General features: G+C 47.6%; 1 protein-coding gene across 2 annotated transcripts in view; it reads left to right on the forward strand.

Annotated features, from left to right (window-relative positions):
* The window catches only part of LOC141232979 (solute carrier family 13 member 2-like), a 145060-nt gene that overhangs the window by 113366 nt on the left and 9104 nt on the right, over positions 1 to 22590 (forward strand). For both annotated transcript variants that reach the window (XM_073667849.1, XM_073667848.1), the window contains 2 exons: positions 15256 to 15356; positions 18898 to 19019. In XM_073667849.1, the coding sequence (XP_073523950.1) occupies positions 15256 to 15356; positions 18898 to 19019 (223 nt within the window). The remainder of the gene's footprint in view (positions 1 to 15255; positions 15357 to 18897; positions 19020 to 22590) is intronic.

Below are 22590 nucleotides of genomic sequence, written 5' to 3' on the forward strand. Positions count from 1 at the left end.
AGCCGTCTTTTCCTCTTCAAGACCTGCTCTCCGGGCACCAGGGGAACAGCGGGAGCATACTGGTTGTAAGTTTTCTCTTGTCTTTCCCTAGCTTGACAGAGACTACGCTCCACGCTCTCCTGTACTTTCCGGTACTGCTGCTGCCTCTCTGTGTCCCAGTCTGCTTCTGGTGAAGTGTCCTCGGGTGTCAGGACTCCCATCTCCAGGTCAACAGGTAGCTTACCAGGTCTTGCCCTCATCAGGTAAGCCGGGGTACAGTTAGTGGAACCTACCGGGATGTGGTTGTATAGGTCCACTAGGTCGGGCAACCTCTCGGGCCACAGACTGCGTTCTTCCAGGGGCAATGTTTTTAGAAGATCTATCACCACCTGGTTCATTTTCTCACAAAGTCCATTAGTTTGCGGATGATAGGGTGTCGTCCTTATCTTCCGGCAGCCATACAGAGTGCAGAATTCTTGGAAGACCTCCGCTTCAAAGGCAGGTCCCTGATCCGTCAACACTTGGTCCGGGTACCCGTGTGGACGGCAGAAATGCTGCTGGAAGGCTCTAGCTGCTGTTCGAGCTGTTAAGTCCTTGACGGGGACGACAACCAAGAACCGGGAGTAGTGATCCACGATGGTTAGTGCGTAGACGTAGCCACTTCTGCTTGGGGTCAGTTTTACATGATCCAAGGCTACCAGTTCCAACGGCTGCCGGGTGACGATGGACTGCAGGGGAGTCTTCTGGCTGGCACGGTCCTTCCTTCTTAGGTTGCACGGGCCACAGTCTCTGCACCACCTCTCGATGGTTCCTCTCATGCCCACCCAATGGAACCGCCCGCGCAGCAGGAACTCCAGCTTCTTCCATCCGAAGTGCCCAGCTCCGTCGTGGTATGCCTCCATCACCATAGCTGCGTCTCTTCTTGGCACCACTACTTGCCAGATTAATTCATGCGTCCGGGAGTTAACCATTCTGCGGCACAACTTCCCCTTGTAAAGGAACAGTCGACTCTTCTCAGCCCACAGTTGCCTGGCTTCCTCCGGAGCGTCTGGGTCAAGGCGTGCATCTGGCCGAGTCAGCATCTCCTTTACCAGTCGGACGGCAGGGTCACTGTCTTGCGTCTCCGCCCAGTTGTAATGAGGTAAAGGGTTGAACGTAGCGGATTTACTCTTTACACGGTGGGAATACTGGATAGTCCCATGACGGTGGAATGCGGGGAGTTCAACTTCTTCCAGTCCCTCTGAGTCTTCCCCTACGTCCGGTAGATTTGGCATCCTGGACAGGGCGTCCGTGTTGGTATTGGAGCGTCCTGCCCGGTATTTGATTGTAAACTCATAGTTGGACAAACGGGCCATCCATCTCTGCTCTAGGGCACCGAGTCTTGCTGTGTCCAGGTGTGTCAACGGGTTGTTATCCGTGTACACGGTGAACCGGGAAGAAGCGAGGTAGTGCTTAAAGCGTTCGGTGACTGCCCACACCACTGCCAGGAACTCTAGCTTAAATGAGCTGTAATTTTCAGGGTTTCTTTCGGTGGGTCGCAGTTTTCGGCTGGCGTAAGCAATTACCCGTTCTTTCCCCTGCTGAATCTGGGACAGTACGGCTCCTAGCCCGATGTTACTGGCGTCGGTGTAGAGGATAAAGGGCTGGCTATAATCAGGGTATGCCAGGATTTCATCCCCCGTGAGGGCCATCTTCAGCTGGCGGAAGGACTCTTCTTCCAGCTTCTCCCATCTGAAGGGTGGCTTCTGGTTCTTGGCCTTCCTGGACTGGCCTATCAGGAGGTCCTGCATAGGAGCTGCCTTTCTGGTGAAACCGGGAATAAACCTTCGGTAGTAGCCTACCAACCCGAGGAACTGCCTCACTTCCTTTACGCTGGAGGGGCTTGGCCATTCCTTAATTGCGGTGATCTTATCAGGGTCGGGAGCCACTCCGTCAGCACTCACCACGTGTCCCAGGTATTGCACCTTTGGCTTCAGGAGGGGACACTTAGAGGGTTTCACCTTCAGGCCATAACTTGCCAGGGCTTCGAACACTTCCGCCAGGTGTTTCAGGTGGTCCTCATAAGTCTTGGAATATACGATGACATCGTCCAGGTACAGCAGGACCGTCTCGAAGTTTCTGTGTCCCAGACAGCACTCCATTAATCGTTGGAAGGTTCCTGGTGCATTGCAGAGTCCGAACGGCATACAAGTAAACTCGCTAAGTCCCATCGGGGTGGTGAATGCGGTCTTCTCCCGGTCCGCCTCTGCTACAGGAACCTGCCAGTACCCGCTAGTGAGATCCAAGGTAGAGAAGAAGTTAGCAGATTTTAAAGCAGCCAAAGACTCCTCTATCCTTGGTAAGGGGTACGCATCCTTGTGTGTGATTCGGTTGATTTTCCGGTAATCTACACACATTCTCATGGTGTTGTCTTTCTTTTTGACTAAGACTAGTGGGGCTGCCCAGGGGCTACAGCTATCCTTGATTACCCCAGCCTCCTTCATGTCTCTAAGCATCCCCTTGGCGTGTTGGTAGTGTGCAGGGGGTACGGGTCGATACCTCTCTTTTATGGGAGGATGGTCTCCCGTGGGGATGTGGTGTTCCACCCCCTTGACTCGCCCGAAGTCTAACGGGTGTTTACTAAACACTCTCTCGTACTCTTGAACCACCCGATAGACTCCCTGTTTCTGATGGGAGGGAGTGGAGTCAGTACCCAAATGTAGTTGCTGACACCAATCCTCCATTATTTTCTTAGAGCCGTTACCTTCTTCCGGGTGAGATGGAGGCAAGGGTTCCACAGACTGTATAGAATTTTGGTTGATGGTGTATAATTTGGCTAGCGTGGCATACCGGGGTAGGTACACTTCCCTCTTCCCGATATTTATTATGCGAACGGGCACCCTCCCATGGCGTACATCAACCACCCCCCGGGCTGTCAAAATGGTGGGCCTACTGTCTGAATTGGCTGGTTCTACCATTGCTTGGTAATCTCTACCTCTCAGACCAATAGCTGCCCGGCACCAAATCATCATTTCACTTTTCGGGGGCATGGCAATAGGGAAAGGGTCACACATTCTTACGCTACCAATCTCACCGCCGGAGAGTTCCACCTGTTGCCGTCGCATCAGTGCCCGGATCTCTTTCTGGAGCACTCGCTGCTGGCCGGAGCTGGCGTTCTTGGCAACCTGCTGTAAAATGAAAATCACCTCTGCAAGACAATTTTCAATCACATTAGTTCCTAGAGTTATCTTTGGGTGACTCTCACGCTTGTCAATGTCTACAATGATCAGTCCCTGTGCTGCTAGTTCGACTCTACCGATTTTAATGGTCATCTCTTTAAATCCGATCTGCGGCACGGGTTGACCATTGCTGGCGATGATACTCAAGTCGTCGTCGGGGTAGCGGGTTATATCCGAGTCATTCCAGTACTGCTTGAAGAGCACGTACGGGATGGTGGTGACCTGTGACCCGGTGTCCAGTAGGGCACTCATAGGAATGCCATCCAGTACCACAGGCAAGACTGGACGTCCTCCCACATATTTGTTGCGCCAGTTCGATGGGCCTGGTGATCTTTTTCCTGGGGGTTGGCCCTCTACCCCAGGTTGTGCCAGTTTAAAGGACAGTACCTTGCCATATGTCCGGGTTGATTGCAGCGGCGGCAGATGGGTTGTCCGTCCTCGTTGTATCGGTCGCTGGGTCTTCCTCTGGCCGGTGGGGTCCTCCTTGGTCGGCGCCACGGGATGTCCTCCGGTCCGGATGCCAGCTGGATCTTCCCTGGAGTGGAAACCTGTAAAGACTGCACAGTTCGGGTTAGCGCAGCAACGCTTTTAGCTAGCTCTTGGACCTGATGGTGCAGGTCTGGAGCCGGGTCATTGTCCAAAGCCTGCGCATCAGCCCCCACAGGCCCTGCCGACAAGGGCTCCGCCTCCTGGTGGTAAGTGATAGCTGGGCGCCTGTGGGTCACAACGCCACCCGGTGCCGGTTCTCGGAGCACCCGGATGGCTCTGTCCTTGAACTGTGCAAAGTCCAGATGAGGATCCTGTAAGGCTATGGCCCGCAACTGGGTTCGGTGGACATTGCAATATAGTCCCTCTATAAATTGTTCGGTCAACAGCCTGTCCTCGTTTCCCACGCTGTCGGGGTCGGTCTGCTTAATGGCTCTCAGGGCCTCTTGTAGGTTTAGTGCATAGTCCCTTATACTCTCATGTGCTCGCTGCTTGCACCCATAGAATTTAAGCTTAATCTCGGCTGAGGTGCGGGTATCAAAGGTGTCCCTCAGCCGGGTTAGTATCCCTGCGACAGTCCTCCTCCCAGGTGGCCAGGACTTTACCTCCCTTTGGGCTGCCCCGGTTAGTTGGGCCACCAGGATGCTCACTTTTTGCTCTTCTGTGAGGGGGTACACCTGGAAGAGGCTATCCAGCTTTTCTCTAAAGTCATTCAGGGTATGTGACTCCCCTGAGTATTGGGGTAGCCAGGCTGCTCCCGGGATATAGGGCATGGTGAAAGGCATGACTGCAGCAGCGCTGGCGGGGGTTGAGGCAGTGAAGCTCTCCTCCGTATCCGACATCTTCCTCCCCCCTAGTGGACCGTGGCCTACCTTGCGATGATCCTCTTCCGTAGGCCGCGGCTCCGCAGTGGATCGTCAGGGTCGAGGACCTTCCGTCGCGCTCCTGTGACGTCGGCGTCTGCTGGGCTCCTTCCAGGACCTTACGCAACGTCCGGACGTGAGGCGGGGCTTCAGTTCTCGCGCGCTTTCGGAGTCCACGCCCCTCTTCTTCCCGCGCGGCGTCTTCAAGATGGCGTCCAACGGCGGGAAAACTCCATGGATGGCGGGAAGAAGGCAGAAGATGGCGCCGGATGGCGGGAAAACTTCGCGGATGGCGGGAAGAAGGTAGAAGATGGCGCCGGATGGCGGGAATCTTCACCACTGGTAAGTTTGAACAGTCTTTTTTTCAGGCACGCAGTACCCGGTGGTTGCGGGCACGAGATCCTGCCAACTACGCCAAAAGTTGACGCGCCCCTGGGCCTTCTGTGTCGTGTGGCATCGCGCGCACGGGGGCTTACCCGGAGCCGGATCAGATGGGGGTAGTAGTCTCGTGGCGGTGACCCGGTCCGTGCCCAGGGAGTCAAACTAAGTGGCGAGTCTATTAGCAGTAGATGTTGGATGACTACGCCACCCGTTGAATGCAGCTTTGGAGCTGCCGCTGCAGGGCAGACCGCTGAGGCCGGTGGAAGGATGGTGCAGCGGGGATGGTATAACCCCCAACGGGAGGGGTATGGCCTCAGGGCAGCCGACGTGGATGATGGGGGTAGCAGGAACCACTCAGAGACGATGCGTGTAGTTCAGGGTCTTTACTGGTGACAAAGATAGACCCTCCCGGAGTACTTGCTAGCGATCGGGGCCTGGTCAGTCCTTGAGCAGATGGGATCTCCCCTGGCCAGGCGGAGTTGTAGGCCTTCCCAGCTAACTGTACTCTTCTGGCTACCTTGCTAGAGGCGGGTAAAAGTAGCCCACGTCCCTGAGTGTACCGTGTGGTGCTCACCCGTATGGCCGGTGACTCGGGGCCTTCTAATGGCTTCCGCTCCACGATGGCGGTGCTGGTCCCACGCGTGTGACCGTGCCTTCGGGTTTCTGGGCCAGAGGACCTGCAATCCCCTGCCGGTCGGTTTCTGCTGCTGGGTAAGGATTAGTCCCCACAGCCTCGGACTCCGGGTCCGGTGATAACTTCTCAGTCAGGGCGAGCTCTGCAGCTGCCAGCCCCTGACTCCTTGTAGCACTGCTCCCACAGAGCTCCTGTTGTTTCTTCCTATGCTGCTTCTCTTCTCTACTCTTGTTCTCTCTCTCTCTCCTAACTCTGCCTCAGCCCCAGGTTTATATAGGGGAAGTTCTTCCCCTCCCAGGACTGGGCAGGAGGTGTGGCATGCATAAGATCCCTGACCAAGAGACCTCCCACCTGCTCTCAGACATAATATTGCTATTATTGTGGAGACCAGACCCCTGGGGTGCCACAAAGGTTCAGGCTGTGCAGGAATGGCCTAGGCCTATTGGTTTGAAATCTATACAGAGATTTTTGGGTTTTGCCAATTATTACAGGAAATTCATTAAGAATTTTTATATAATTGTTAAGCCTCTGACCGATCTCACCAGGAAAGGTGCGAATACGGTCCAGTGGACTACTGAGGCCATTGAAGCGTTTGAGTATCTCAAAGAGAGGTTCAGTTCTGCCCCTATCCTTATGCAGCCTGATGAGACCAAGCCTTTTTTGGTCGAGGTCGATGCTTAATCGGTGGGGGTCAGAGCAGTTTTGTCTCAGGAGAACAAGGATGGAGTACATCCTTGTGCCTTCTTTTCGAAAAAAAATTCAGAAACCAAACTGAATTATGATGTTGGAAATCGGGAGTTACTGGCTATTAAACTCGCGTTTGAACATTGCATCATTTTTTGGAAGGCGCTAGATTTCCTATTCAGGTTTTCACAGATCATAAGAATTTGATCTATCTGGATGCTGCCAAGCGCTTGAATGCCCGTCAAGCTAGGTGGGCACTTTTTTTTTCTCGGTTTCATTTTTCTGTTACCTATATCCCTGGTACTAAGAATGTCAAAGCCGATGCTTTATCTCGCAGCTTCTCTCCTACGGTCGGTGCCGAGGAGGAGGAGAGCATTTTACAGAAAGGAGTTGTGGTGGCGGCATTGGACTCCGTTATGAAGAATGGGATTCTGAAAGCTCAAGATGATGCTCCATCTAACACTCCCCATGGGAGGTTGTTCGTGCCTAGAGCCTTTAGGAGAGATTTGTTTGTGGAGTGTCATGAGTCTCGGTTGGCAGGTCATCCAGGAATTTCGGAGACTAAGAGACATATCAGTCGCAGTTTTGGTGGCCTGGATGGCAGAAGGAAGTCATCAAGTGGGTGCGTCAATGTACTGTGTATGCTAGGTCAAAGGCTTCACAATCTCCTGCTGCTGGGTTGCTTTGCCCTCTGGAGGTTCCTAGTGCGCCTTGGACGCATCTCTCTATGGATTTTATTACTGATTTTCCTGTGTCCGAGGGTTTTACTGGCATCTGGGTGGTCGTGGACCGTTTTAGTAAGATGTGTCATTTGGTTCCATTCACTAAGTTGCCCTGCGCCAAGACACTCACTAAGGCGTTTGTTAAGGAGATTGTCAAGCTCCATGGCGTTCCCACTGATATTGTTTCTAATAGAGGGCTTCAGTTTGTGGCTCGCTTTTGGCGTGCTTTTTGTGACAGGTTGGGAGTCCATTTGTCATTTTCGTCTGAGTATCATCCTGAGTCTAATGGACAGACTGAAAGAAAGAACCAGGATGTTGAACAGTTTTTGCGTTGTTTTGTGGCAGACAATCAAGAGGTGTGGTCTGAGTTTCTGCCTCTCGCAGAATTTGCTCTTAACAATCATACATCCTCCTCTGCTGGGTGTTCTCCTTTTTTTTTATTGTACTGGGAGACATCCGTCTTTTGGTTCGTTCTCCAAATTGGGGTCGGCGGTGCCGGAGGAGGAGAATTTTTCCGGTGATTTGGAGAGAGTTTGGATTAATGTACGTTGTAACCTTCAAGAGGCTAACAAGAAATCCAAGAAGTATTTTGACAGGAAACGTAAGGAGGTTTTGTTTACTGTGGGTGACATGGTTTGGTTGTCCTCAAAGAACCTGCGGTTGAGGATTCCCTCTAAAAAGCTGGGTCCTAAGTTTGTGGGTCCATTTAAAGTGCTTCAGGTTGTTAACCCGTCTGCTGTTAGGTTGGATGTCCCTACTTCCTGGAAGATTAATCCTGTGTTTCATGTTTCCTTGTTGAAAAAGGCTGACGTATCTAATAGGGACGCCACTGTAACAGTTCCTCCTGAGGTGGAAGACGGCGAATATGAAATTTCTCGTATCTTGAATTCTAGATGGTATAGAGGGAGATTACAGTATCTTGTCTCCTGGAAGGGTTTCGGTCCTGAAGACAACTCCTGGGTAAGGACGGATAATGTCTCTGCTCCTAGGCTTGTTAAAGCTTTCCACAAGAGGTTTCCGGATAGGCCTGGGCCTGGAGGATCCGCAGGATCCTCATAAAAGAGGGGATGCTGTTAGAACCCTCCTGTTTGTTTTTTCCATCTTGTGTTTTGCGGTCAAGTGACCATCTGCCTTTATATTCCAGCTCCGCCCTTTTGGCTGTGCTGGACTTCAGTGTTTGACTGTTTCTCTAGCCAGGTGCTTTGGTGCCTTTCTCTGTCAGTTCGCTTGGTCCTTCTGGGACCTCTAGTACCTTTTTGTCAGTTTGTCTTTTTGTGTTCTGCAACAACTTCTCTGTTTAGGAGGTGTCCCATTTTTGTCCCAGTCCTTAGTTCTTTTAGGGACCCCTCCCCTTATGTTATAGGTCTTCGTTCAGACTAGCCGAGGACTAAGGCGGGATTGTTCGCTAGGAACAGTCAGCCCGCTACATCGTAGGTATTCAGCTTAGTCTTACTGTAGGGACAGCTTTTTCCTATCTTTCCTTAGTACTTGTTGCAGATCATAAAATGGAGGTCCTGGCCTGCCCTGCCGCCAGCGTTTTATCAGAACGGGTTTTTAGTGCCACTGGTGGAATTACAACTGATAAGCACATCCGCCTGTCATCTGAAAATGCTTACAGGCTGACTCTTATAAAAATGAACAAGGGCTGGATTGGGTCAGACTTCTCAACACCACCGAATGATAGCAGCGTAACATAAACTCAAATCCAGTGTCTTTTCTTGGGAGGTGTATTCCCATGCACCTTTTCACACCCAGACATGGGTATACGCTTCCTGATTTTGACTATTTGCTCTTGTCCTCCTCCTTCTCCTCATCCTCCACCACCACATCACCAGGGTGACCGTGGTCTGTGATGCAACACCCACATAATTTTTTTAAAGGGTGTTTATGATGCCCGTAAAAAAAAAATATATACAGTATGTTCAACATTTTTTTATGAGGCCCTCCTCCATGTCTCTTCCAAGGGGCATTGAAGTGCCTCCAAATTTTTGGCAGCCCTTGCATTCACTGCATAGGCCAACACTATGGGAGACTCTCTCCTTTCTAATGGGAATTTGTCATTACTGTGGTCCTGCTCTGTGTGTCTTTAAATTCTTAGTGGGGTTTTTCCTAAAATTGGTCAGCCGTTGGACTCACTGCATACCCTATAACTGTATAGCAGACTCTCTCCTTTCTAAATGGAATTTGTCCTTACTGTGGCCCTGCTCTATGTGTCTTTAAATTCTTAGTGGGGTTTTTCCTAAAATTGGTCAGCCGTTGGACTCACTGCATACCCTCTAACTGTATAGCAGATTCTCTTCTTTCTAAATGGAATTTATCATTACTGTGGCCCTGCTCTATGTGTCTTTAAATTCTTAGTGGGGTTTTTCCTAAAATTGGTCAGCCGTTGGACTCACTGCATACCCTATAACTGTATAGCAGACTCTCTCCTTTCTAATGGGAACATGTCGTACCTTGTTACTGTGGCCCTGATCTATGTGTCTTTAAATTCTTAGTGGGGTTTTTCCTAAAATTGGTCAGCCGTTGGATTCACTGCATACCCTATAACTGTATAACAGACCCTCTCCTTTCTAATGGAAACATGTCGTACTTGTTACTGCGGCCCTGCTCTGTGTGTCTTTAAATTCTTAGTGGGGTTTTCCTAAAATTGGTCAGCCGTTGGACTCACTGCATACCCTATAACTGTATAGCAGACTCTCTCCTTTCTAAATGGAATTTGTCGTTACTGTGGCCGTGCTCTATGTGTCTTTAAATTCTTAGTGGGGTTTTTCCTAAAATTGGTCAGCCATTGGACTCACTGTATAGCAGATTCTCTCCTTTCTAAATGGAATTTGTCATTACTGTGGCCTTGCTCTATGTGTCTTTAAATTCTTAGTGGGGTTTTTCCTAAAATTGGTCAGCCATTGGACTCACTGCATACGCTATAACTGTATAGCAGACCCTCTCCTTTCTAATGGGAACATGTCATACTTGTTACTGTGACCCTGCTCTGTGTGTCTTTGAATTCTTAGTGGGGTTTTTCCTAAAATTGGTCAGCCATTGGACTCACTGCATACCCTATAACTGTATAACAGACCCTCTCCTTTCTAATGGAAACATGTCGTACTTGTTACTGTGGCCCTGCTCTATGTGTCTTTAAATTCTTAGTGGGGTTTTCCTAAAATTGGTCAGCCGTTGGACTGACTGCATACCCTATAACTGTATAGCAGACTCTCTCCTTTCTAAATGGAATTTGTCATTACTGTGGCCCTGCTCTATGTGTCTTTAAATTCCTAGTGGGGTTTTTCCTACATTTTGGCAGCCCTTGCAGTCACAGCATGGGCATTACCACTATAGGAGACCCGCTCCTTTATAATGGGAACATTTTTTTTACTGAGACCCTCCTCTATGTCTCTTCAAAGGGGTATTGGGTTGCGTCCAAATTTTTGGCAGCCCTTGCAGTCACTGGATACGCAATAACAGTATAGGAGACCCACTTGTTAATAATGCGAACAACAAAGCAGCCGGCTGATGGCTCTCTAACAATAGCGAGGGCCGACTGCTGTCCTTTTAAGAATAGTAAGTGCCGTCTGATGTCCCTATAAAAATAGGCTTTATTACTTTCAGAGTCCCTCCATCATAGATAAAACAGGATATGTCTGATGATGTGTCACACACCACATTGCCAGATAAGGTTGTAAAATGTTAAAATTACATTTCCCGGTGAATGCATTTGTCTTAAAAAATAACGTAAAAAAAACAAAACAATAGGATCTTTCTTTAGTATAAAAAACAGCTTCACCAATTTAACCTCAATGTAATCACATTGTTCAGCTCCTTCACCTCCTCCTCCATCTCCGAACTGATCACATCAGTGACAAGCTGACAGCACTGCAGCACTGCCTTGGCCAAGCGGCAACAGGCTGTGCTGAAGATAGCATGCTTAATGCTTAATTGACAAACCGCCCAGCATTGCAGAGTCGTTGAAAGCTGTAACACAGCAGCGTGATCTGTGGCTCTCACCGCTGAACATACAGTCAGGCATGGTCGTGTGTGACAATGGGCGTAACCTGGTGACGGAGAAATCACAGCCGGAGTAGATACGGTTTCCCTCTATGCCAGTTCTTTCACCGAGCTAAATACAACTCTCAGCAAAAACAGCTGTGGACTGGCTCCGTACCGTCCCTGGCCACATTCACCTGTCCACGTGTTTGTGGGCAGGCGGTCCTTCCCAGTAAATGCACTGGGAAGGGCTCCGGTAATGTTGTGGGACTTGTGCTATGGAAGGCAGAGACGAGAGACGATAGCGGGAAAAAAAATGGCGGCTGGGGACCGAGTATGGATACCCGGTCGCCGCCACCATAAGATTGTGGACAGCTTCCGTCTCCACGAGCCTAAAAGGCCATATTTAAAGTGCAAGCAGCTGCCCAGAAATCTGGCAATTCAGTGTTGCGGCCTGTGGGTGGGTGGCTGACTGCATACTTGCGCTTGCATTCCAAGTAACAGAAAACTAAGCAGATGGTGGCCTCTATCATCATCATGGCCTCACCTCAGCACTATGAACTCTCCTGAAGGAGAAGCCAGGGCCCACCGGAGGAGTCTCCGGTTCTCTGGTGGGCCCGTCCAACCCTGCCGAGAAGCAGCCCTGGCTAAGAAAAGTGTGGGGGAAGGTTCCCAGACACTCTATGGCTGATTTTTTAATGTGGATCGGACATGCTTATGCATGTTATTTCTTAAACCGCATTGCAGATCTGGCCATTGTCCAACTCTGTATTCATGAAATTAAATGCACCAAGAAAGATGTTTGTGTGTCAAAGCACCACAGACAAGTGCGAGTTGATGTTGGACGGGCTGCCATTGCTTCTGCAACAAGCTGCATTAGAGGACTTCCTGGGAGAAATGACACGCAGGGTAGATACGGTTTCCCTCTATGCCAGTCCTTTCACCGAGCTAAATACAACTCTCAACAAAAAAAGCTGTGGGCTGGCTTCGTACCGTCCCTGGCCACATTCACCTGTCCACGTGTTTGTGGTTAGGAGGTCCTTCCCAGTAAGTGCACTGGGGAGGGCACGGGTAATGTTGTGGTACCCGTGCTTGTGGAAGGCGGAGACGATACCGGGAGAAATAGTGGCGGCTGGGGACCAAGTATGGATACCCAGCCGCCGCCGGCATGAGGTTATGAAAAGCTTCCGCCTCCATGAGCCTAAAAGGCCACATTTCAAGTGCAAGCAGCTGTCAAAAAATTGGCAGTATAGAACTGCAGCCTGTGGGCGGGTGGCTGGCTGGCTGCATACTTGCGTTTGCATTCCAAGGAATGGGGTAGGGAAAACAGAACGCTGCACTGGGACAAGGATGTGGATGGTGATTGTTGCAAGTCTGCAATGACAGGTGCATGGCGGGAGGCATCTTCGCATGTGCCAAGGATCACTTATGATGGGCACACTTTTAGGCAGTGACCTGGGAGTCAGAAATGCTTCCAGAGGTCTTCCCCATGCTGTTCTCATGTCTTTTCAGCACTGTATGCATGTGTCTGATGATGTGTCACACACCACATGGCCAGATAAGGTTGTAAAATGTTAAAATGACATTTTCCAGTGAATGCATTTGTCTCTGTTGAAAGCAATGCAAAAGTGCAAAAACTCATCAAAAATGCTACGGGTGAACATAGCCCAAGGTGTGGAGGAGTATTTTTGGTTTTGGCTATTTATTTTGCCTTATATACAAGTCATTACCCTGGAAAGGATGTTCCTTAATATATTTCCCAGGAAAATCCATTTTGTTTTTGTTTTTGTATGTTTTATTGTGAATCCATAAAAGTGGCGTAATGCCCTGACAACGTTGTTGACAGCAGTGACCTTGGAGTCAGAAATGCTTCCAGGGGTCTTCCCCATGCTGTTCCCAACTCATTTGAGCACTGTTCCCATCGATTTGGGCAATTTTTAGGCCCTCTGCAGACCGCTGGGGGGAACTGCCTGAAAAATGCTCAAGTTTCCCATAGACTTACATTGGGCTCGTTGCTCGGGTGGAGCACCCGAGTATTCCAATTTGCTCGACCCGAGCAACAAGTACTCGAGCATTTTAGTGCTCGCTCATCACTAATGAACACCTTTAATGAGTGCCACAGAAGCAGGAAAGACAATCTCAAAAGTGACCAGTAAAATGTCTCATTAGCATGGTCAGTATTAGCACCCAGCGAACCTAGTTAACTAAGCTAGCCAACTGGGTGGCCTACTATTTCCATTGGCTTACATGTACCACTCCATATAGTGTGAGTGCCAATTGTGTTCTACAGTCAGTACCCAAGTCTAGATAGCGTGATCTGATCATAAGTTTATCCTTTGCATATTGCTTTCAGTTGTGATAGTGGAATTTAAAAAGTGGGAAATATGGGGGAGTTACCCCTTTCAACACCTATTACCCTTCCCCTGAAAAGCTATTGCAGCATGCTGATGGTGTTGTCATGGCAGTCAGAGGCCTACTGAATGATCACATGTCCACCATGCTTGTATACATTTGAAGCCCAGTCTGTTCCTTGGCTTACTAGGAGATGCGACAATTTTATAGATGAGAGGATCTTATGAAATTCAAATCTGCCTACCTAGACAAATTTTCCTCAAAAATTAGATTTGCGGCAAATAAATTTGTGTGAATCTCGTTACTGGAAAGCTTGTAGTTACTCAGAAAATATAAGTGGGAGAGAGGGGAGAAAAAGAGGACTCTGCTGAACATAAGAGCTTACACACTATTGAAGAGAGAGAGAGCGACCTCTGCTGAGCATAAGAACTTACACTCTACAGGAGAGAGAGGACCCCGTTCATCATAAGAGCTTACATTCTACAGAAGAGAGAGAGGACCCCGCTGATCATAGGAGTTCACACTCTATAAAAGAGATGACCCTGCTGACCATAAGAGCTTACACTCTACAGAAGAGAGAGACTTACCCAGTGACTCTGGAGATGGAAAACCCCTTTGCTGAACAAACTGTGCTCCACTGGGAATCTCTGATGACCCAGGTACTGACCACCACTGTACAAGGTGTGATAATCCATAAAATAAGGGGTTAAATTGGCGTGCATTCTGTCTCAAGTTGAGGTGCAGATGCAATGGGCTTGTAGGCCCAAGATAATGTAATAAAGTTACTTCATCGTACTCTCATAATTGTGATCAAGTGTAATTTATTAATACAGCATAAATCAAATTAATTTAGTCAAACCAGAGATGGGTGGTGACAATATATTGAGACGTTTCGGCCTGAGATGGCCTTATTCAATCCAGTCGCTATTGCTGCTGGTTGATATATGAATAGAGGCTTTAGGCTGTGCTTTCAAGCAAAAGGGACCTCTGTAAAGGTAAACTCTTTGTAATCCAGGTGCTGCTGGCTTAAGTAATTTTATGGAAACCGGTATCAGGGCTGGGTTGGCAGTGGTGAACAGCGACGCTGGCTGCGCCTAGCTTCTGAGAGGCCGTCAAGAAGCCTCCCGGCATCCCAGAAGCTAGGCGCATATATCAACCAGCAGCAATAGCGACTAGATTGAATAAGGCCATCTCAGGCCAACATGTCTCAATATATTGTCGAAACCCATCTCTGGTTTGACTAAATTAATTTGATTTATGCTGTATTAATAAATTACACATGATCACAATTATGAAAGTACGATGAAGTAACTTTATTACATAATCCATAAGATGTCACAGCTGCAGGACATTATGGAAAAGCCCACATTGTCACACAAAAATACATTATGCCACTCTCTGATGCTTCAGCAGTGCTGGGCAAGTTTATTTGTGAACAGTGAATCAAATCTCAAGGTGTTTGAATTTGATTGAAATGAAGAATTTCACGAAGTTTGACTCAAACTCAATCATCCATGGATAGATTCGCTCATCTCTAGTTACATTACCCTGCAATATTACAGCTTATTGTACAGGTGATCTGAACTTCAAGTCCTCTGGGGGATTGATAAAAAATGTAACAATAAAATTAAAAATATTTTAATAAAAATGTATAAAAGTTCAAATCATCCACATTTTCCCAGGGTATAAATTAAATCAAATTTTTTTAAAAAAAAAAAAAAGTGTAAAAAATGTCTTGCTTTTGGAAGACAAAGAGGAAAAATCAAGAGTGAAGAGTAGCCCAAATGGGACCCTGTCGCCCAATGGCCTTCATAAACCTGGAGTTGACCCTGCTCAGTAGACTATGTAACACTGTAAAACATGTTCAATAATGTAACATTTCATTATATAGTGTTTCATATTTGCAAATAGCTATGGCTAAAGTATATGACTATATTTTTCCTTGTATTTCTCAGGTTTGTCACGGATGCCACTGTTGCCGTATTTATAGCCCTCATGTTGTTTCTGTTTCCTGCTGAGCTGCCCTCATGTAAGCCCCAGGAGCCACTTCAAGAAGGTAAATCTCATACGATATAAGGGACTGGATGAAAAATAGAAAAATAGCTGTCAGCTGAACGAGTATTGACCGGCAGTTATGTAAGGCTTATGGAAACCGTAAGATAGTAAGGGATTTGTTGTTGCATTTTGTAACGGGTCTGTGAGGTGGAACCTCAGAGCAACTATACAAAGGGGCAGTCCTTGTAAGGAAGCGGGTGGCTCCCAGGGAAGGCGGGCAGGTAGTCACGGCAAGTGACAGGGACAATCTCTGGGCAGAAGGGCAGGAGGTCACGGCAAGTGACGGGGACAGTCTCTGGGTAGAAGGGCAGGAGGTCACGGCAAGTGACGGGGACAGTCTCTTGACAGGCGGATGGTCACGGCAAGTGACAGCAGGGTAAGAGTCTCTAGACAGGCAGGTGGTCACGGCAAGTGACAGCAGGATAAGAGTCTCTAGACAGGCAGGTGGTCACGGCAAGTGACAGCAGGGAAAGAGTCTCTAGATAGGCTAGCAGGCAGGTAGCAGGTGAGCGCTCCCAGGTGAGCGGGCAAGAGTCTCTGGACAGGCAGGTGGTCATGGCAAGTGACGGCAGAGCCTCCAGATAGGCTAGCAGGCAGGTAGCAGGTGAGCGCTCCCAGGTGAGCGGGCAAGAGTCTCTGGAGAGGCAGGTGGTCACGGCAAGTGACGGCAGAGCCTCCGGGTAGGCTAGCAGGCAGGTAGCAGGTGAGCACTCCCAGGTGAGCGGGCAGAAGTCTCTGGACAGGCAGGTGGTCACGGCAAGTGACGGCAGAGCCTCCAGGTAGGCTAGCAGGCAGGTAGCAGGTGAGCGCTCCCAGGTGAGCGGGCGGGCAGATCCATAGACAGACTGACAGGTGTTGGAAGGCAGACTGTCGGACCGCAGGAATGCAAGCAGATAGACAGGAATCAGGTAGGTATCAAGCAGAGATCTGGCAGGTAACTGGCAGGTATCTGGTAACGGGACCTGAGTGCTGAAGCAGAGTTGAAAGGCTTTGCAACAACATTGCTCGGGCACCTCCATTTTGGAGGAGGTGCCTTATATATGGTGAGGTCCTCCGGCCATTGGCCGGGGACTCCTTAGGACGGCGCGCGCGGCCCCTTTAAGAGAGGGGGAGCGCGCGCGCGCCCTAAGCACAGGGGTCAGGAAGCAGCACGCGCTGCCAGCAGAGCGGGAGGAAGCCGCCGGGCACGGAGCGGAGAGGTGAGGGGAACAGCGTCCCTGCCTCCTGCTAGGCAGGGACGCTACACATTTCAGTTTTAACTTTGTAACAGTTTGTAAGTGGATAAAATACCTTGGTTGCTTGTGTCATAAAATAAATATCTGTGTGTCCATTTCATAAAATCCTCAGCATTCCTAGAAATTTGAAAATCCCATCCTCATGTATTGTACTGTTAATACTGCACCCAATAGTGGTCAGGGTGCATATACACAGCGTTGAACAACTGCCAACTGGCATGTTTGCCTATTGGCGGTCATTTCGTAGCCTGTGCACACAGGCAGACTGCTCTTTAGACGTGTAATAGATCTTTCTGCGCTCAGAGGTTGCCATTGTTCTCAGCAGCACAAATCTTGGCTACACAAGACGATGTGTTGCCAAGATCGATAATCTTTTGGGCAAACCAAAAGTTTATCTCACCCGATGAATAAGTATTTGGCTCTGGTGATCAACAGCCTTTTTAAACTGCATGATTATCATGAAATGAGCATTCCTAGGCCAGTCCGCAATAATCAAGCCGTGTAAACGCACCTTTAGAGTAGCTCTCATTTGTTCTTAATTGCAATTGTCTTGATCTCTATTGATAAAATAGTGTCAGATTCTGGTGAAATCATCAATTAAGAATTGCCACATTTTTACATTTCCTTTTCTTAGCATGTTCATATTCTTCATAGTCCAAAAGTGAAAGATATCACAGTTTTCATAGAAAAAGCTTTTATTTCATCCATTAAAAAGCTGCATTACATTTTTTTAAAGGATGAAAAAACGTTTGTTTGTTTTTTTCTAAGAAATCTCTAGTACCTCGGACTTTTGGAATGTACATGATACATTGACTTGGTTGAAAGCTGAACCAAGCAAACCCAGATGCTTACTAGCGCTGCTTGGGATCTCTTTGCAAGTTTATGTTTTTATTTGTCATTTATCTTTATAGCTGATGATTGTTGAAAAAAAAATTCTTTGTGAGCCAATAAAATACTGGTGTCATACCTAGCCAGATAACAAAAAGGCTTACTTGGCAGAGATAATATGCTATCTAACTTTAAGAGCAGTATCAGACCGCAGATGTAGAAGTGATATGCAGTAAACTTTTCTCCAGATAATAGCAAATGTTTAAAACCCTTTCACAGAAATCCTTTAGAAAAACAAGGTCTTGCTGCCTTCATCACTCATAGCAAGGTAAAGCTGATTTTGGTGCAAAGGCCAGTATGATATGTACAGGTACTGTCCTGACCCACATGCTCTGAGCTGCCCTGGAGTAAAAGCTTTCCTCTCTCTGTTATGTAATTTGGGAATGGAGCAGAGAGACATTGACTTACCCCACATCATTTTTTTATGGTCCCCCATTTTTAACAACCAGCTAAGGCAAAGCATACAGCTGGGGGCTGATATTAATAGGCTGGGAAGGTCCATGGATATTGGCCATTTTCCAATATAATAAGATCAGCTCACAACTGTCTGCTTTTCCTTGGCTGGTTCTAAAAATAGGGGGGATTGCATGTCGTTCTTTTAAATTATTTCACACTGAAATGTCGGGTCGGGTCACAAGGTGCGCCAGCCAATCACAGCCATGCCATTACTTGACATGACTGTGAGGGGGCCTCAAGTGCCCACAGCCTTAAAGCTTGTTGATCGGCTACACAGCAGCCTTTCAACAAGCTTTATTAGGCTGTCGAACCCGAACAGTAACATGGAAGTACAGTAAGTGTCCGGTACGAACCCCGAACTTTACAGTTCGGGTTCGCTCATCCCTACTACTGACCCCATATTACAGCAAAGTTTCCATTTTTCTTATGTACAGTTAATCGCTTACACTTTCAGATCTCGTCTTTAGTTGAACAACTTACATGGCTTTACATATTTAGTTCCAAATGGGTGCAGTGTAATCTACAGACAAATATAAGCTCATACATTACAGAGCCACCAGAATAGCCAATGCACTAATTTAATTAAAATCCAGGAGTTTATGAGCCTTGAGAGTCACACCACACATCCGATCGTATCTGTGAGTAATGAATATAATGGAGCTCACTGATTAGCACGGGGTCCTAGAGTCAAAGCTGACCATGGACAACATATTTTTGTTTACTCAAAGTAAAGAATAAAATTGTCCCTTTTGTTATATGTGGATGTTTGAAGTAGTGAAGTAAGTCTTAATGGGGACAAGGAATTATGTGAATGATGTAATACTATATAAACAACAGAAAAAAAATTAAATTTTGGTAAATATCCCCAATATATGTATATATATTGAGAATAAAAATATTTGTAAATATTTGTGCAGTGCTATCTGTAAACCAGGCATATTTCTGCTGCTGTGTTTAACCTAGGCCAAAAAAGTAAATTTCGCCCACCCCCACCATTACTGGACTGGAATACTGTAAATAAGAAGATGCCATGGAACATTGTTATTCTTTTGGGAGGAGGATTTGCCCTGGCTAAAGGCAGCGAGGTAAGGGATATGACCATATAGACCTCTTGTGAAATTTTAGCTATTGCCTCCTTAGCATTTTTTAAGGGGTTGTCCGACACCCAAAATGTCCTTTAAAAATAAATATTTTTACACCCTAAGCACTTTTGCAATTAGCTTTATTATAAAATACTCTACACTTCTCCCTATCCTGCTAATCTCTAAATGTGTTTTTTTTCACTTCCTATGCAAATTGGCTCTTCAGAGAGAAAGAGGACTAGAGCGCTAGTGCCACCTACAGGAAGTAGCAATCCTAAAAGTAAATAGTGACCCTGTAACGAGCCTTATCACATGACTTAGGATATAAACCAGAACCAGAAACTCAATTTGCAGACATTGTCTTTCGAGGTACTGCCCCTCGTCTGTGCAAAGTGTGAGTGCTGGTTTGGCTGGGTGAGAGGCGTCAGACCGGTATCTAAGGGGTAACATTTCTCCTTGCGGAGAGCGACATGTTAAGCATGTCACAGTGAGGAGACTTTTAAAGCCGCATTGCTTCTCCTTCCTGTGACAGAGGAGTCTCAAACAGGACATCGCAGAAGGCTAGGGCTGCATTCACTTCTCAGCTTCTATCATCCTTAGAAGCTGTGGGAGAGATGAATGCAGTGCTGGCACTCTGCTTCTATATCTGCCATCGCAGCTTCTAACTGTGATAGAAGACATCATCAGGGGACAGAAACAGAAGCAGTGTGAGTGACACCAACGCTGCCCCACACCATCTTTTACCACACTCAAATGAATCGTCATGTCATCAGGGGGCGGCGCTGGTATCACTCACTGTTTCTATCACCACTCCCTGATTACACTTAGCTTGAGGCTTTTTTCACTGTGCATAACTGATGATGAAAAAAAGAGCAAATATTAACTGGATAAATTACAAAGTTACAAATACCACAAATGTCTAATTCTAAAGACTTCATTGAGGCTATTAGTACACAGATAAAAAACACAAATCTGTGGCAAAATCAACTTGCAGACTGTGCAGTTGATTCTACTCTTCTCATAGAAAATCTGCACAGAAATAATTTGCAATGTGTGCACGTGGTTTTGGAAAAAATATATTTGTAATCTGGTGTATTTCATCCTACAAACATAGGAAGGCTGCATATAAAGAATCCTATGAGGCCTAGATAAATATATGTATTCCTATAACTCTGAGGTGTTCACCATTTTGCACACCTGATGAATGGCTTTGAGCAGGGGCATATATAGAAATCACATAGCAGAAGTTCTAATTGCCCCTCCACCCCTCAAAAAAATATATTATTCTGTAGGGTCTAAGAAGACCATATCTCACAACTTTGCAGCCTCATAACTTCCTTCCTATTGAAGCCCCTAGATTCCCCTTTCATTGCCCCCAATAAAGTATGATGCCAACAAAAGTGCTGCCCAAACACAGTATGATTTCCCTACAGTACCTCCCCTGGCAAAGTATGGTGACTCCAACATAGTATTTTGCTCCAACTGTGACTCTATACAATATAGTGGCCCCCTCCATAACACTGCAAACAGTATAATAGCCCCCTAAATAGTCCTGCAAACCGTAGAATGGACCCCCACATAGCCCTACAAACAGCATAATACACCCCCACATAGCCCTGCATACAGCATAATGCCACCCACATAGTACCTGCAAACAGTATAATGGCCCCCCATATAGCCGAACAAACAGTATAATGGCCACCCACATAGCCCTGCAAACAGTATAATGGCACACCATATAGCCCTGCAGACAGTATAATGCCCCCCCCACATAGCCCTGCAAACTGTATAATACCCCACATATAGCAGTTGCGAAATGTGGGAATTTAGTCGTGTGGCCTGTGGGGCATTGGCTGCGTATTTGCGCTTGCATTCCAAGGACTGGGGTATGGACAACTGAACGCTGTGCTGGGACAAGGACGTGCTTGATGATGGTGCTAGTTGAGAGTGTGCCACGACAGGTGCAGAGCAGGAGGCATCTTCACATGCACTATGGACAAGGGATTGGCTTGCACGCACAACAGCGGAAGAAGCAGTGGTGTCACCCGCAGACACTGTTCCTGGACCCTGGGGTTCGGCCCACAAAATCGGGTGCTTTCCTGCCATGTGCCTGATCATGCTGGTGGTGCTCAAGCTGGTAGATTTGCTACCCCTGCTGATGCCAGCCTGGCAGGTGGTGCAAATGGCTTTTTTGGGGTTATCGGCAGAGTCTTTAAAAAACAACCAGGAAGACCTAACAGTTGTACTTGCAACTTCTGTCGTGTTGGTGTTACGGGGAACGGTTGCCCGCCTTCTGTCTGCGGCCACCACGCTGCTTCTTCCTGCCTGTTGGGGTTCTCTGCTTCCCTTCCCCTGTGTGCTGCTGTCCTCGCTCTGCATGTCCTCCTGCCAGGTTGGGTCAGTTACTATATCATCCACCACCTCGTCTTCCACTTCCGCTCCCTGGTCCTCCTCCCGACTTTCCGGCAATTGTGTCTCATCATCGTCCACCTCTTGTGACACTTTCCCACCTGTCCAAGAGTGGGATCAGTTGTCTCTGGGCACTCGGCATGGTGAGAGGAAGGAGGATCAGGGTGAGGAATATGTGGTCCAGACTCACGACTACTGAGACTAGACCGTGTGGAAGACAGGGTGGTGGTGGTGGCAAAGTGACTGGAAGCATTATCTGCTATCCAACCAATAACCTTTTGACACTGCTCTGTGTTCAGTAGTGGTGTTCTGCGGTCCCCTATTAATTGGGACAGTAAGGTCAAGCGAGAAGATGTGGGTGTTTGTTGTGGCACAATTTCAGATTGCCCACGGCCTCAGCCTCTGCATGCACCATCACCATCTCCATCACGTCCAGTTCCCCGTCCCTTGCCACGTGCCTTGCCCATTTTAAATGGAGGACAATATCTTCCACACTCACTACAAATGGCAGAATTTAGAGCGAACTTATATGTGATCCATGTCACCGACAAATAGCTGGCCTGTAGGTAACTATTTTTAACAGCGCTGACCTCGTGTCAATAAGTTCGCTGACACACTGCAAAAAGATTTCAATGGAGGCCAGAAATGGCAATATTTTCAGCGCAATTATATGTGATCCGTGTGACGGACAAACCACAGTTTTAAATATTTTTTTTAGCACTGTAATATGGAAAGGACCTGGCTGTATTCTGAGGTGCCAACAAGCAAATGGCGCAGAAAAACAGTGTTCTCTGGATTGCTTTTTAAGAAAATAATCAGGATTAAAATAAAAAAAAATATTCCTGGCCCCGATACCTGGGGCCATTTCTACAAATATCTGTAAAAGCACCATCAAACAGAACTGGAATGGACCCTCTTTCTATGTGCACTGCAGTGTGCTATATACCCTGCCTGCCTGCCTAGCACTGATATCTCTGCTCCTGGATTAGTCCTCAAAAGGACTGTTAGTTGAGATGGATATGTGTCTGTAATATAGTCTGGTATACCTACACTAACTAAAAACAAGCATATATCTTCCTAGCTCAGCAGCAGCTCTCCCAACACTGTCTGATTCCGGAGTGACTGTGACGAGCATGGCGGCGCAAGGTCTGATATAGACCTGATG

The sequence above is a fragment of the Phyllobates terribilis genome, unplaced genomic scaffold (assembly GCF_046119375.1).
Source record: "Phyllobates terribilis strain yellow unplaced genomic scaffold, ASM4611937v1 Scaffold_2__4_contigs__length_985480577, whole genome shotgun sequence".
NCBI lineage: Eukaryota > Metazoa > Chordata > Amphibia > Anura > Dendrobatidae > Phyllobates > Phyllobates terribilis.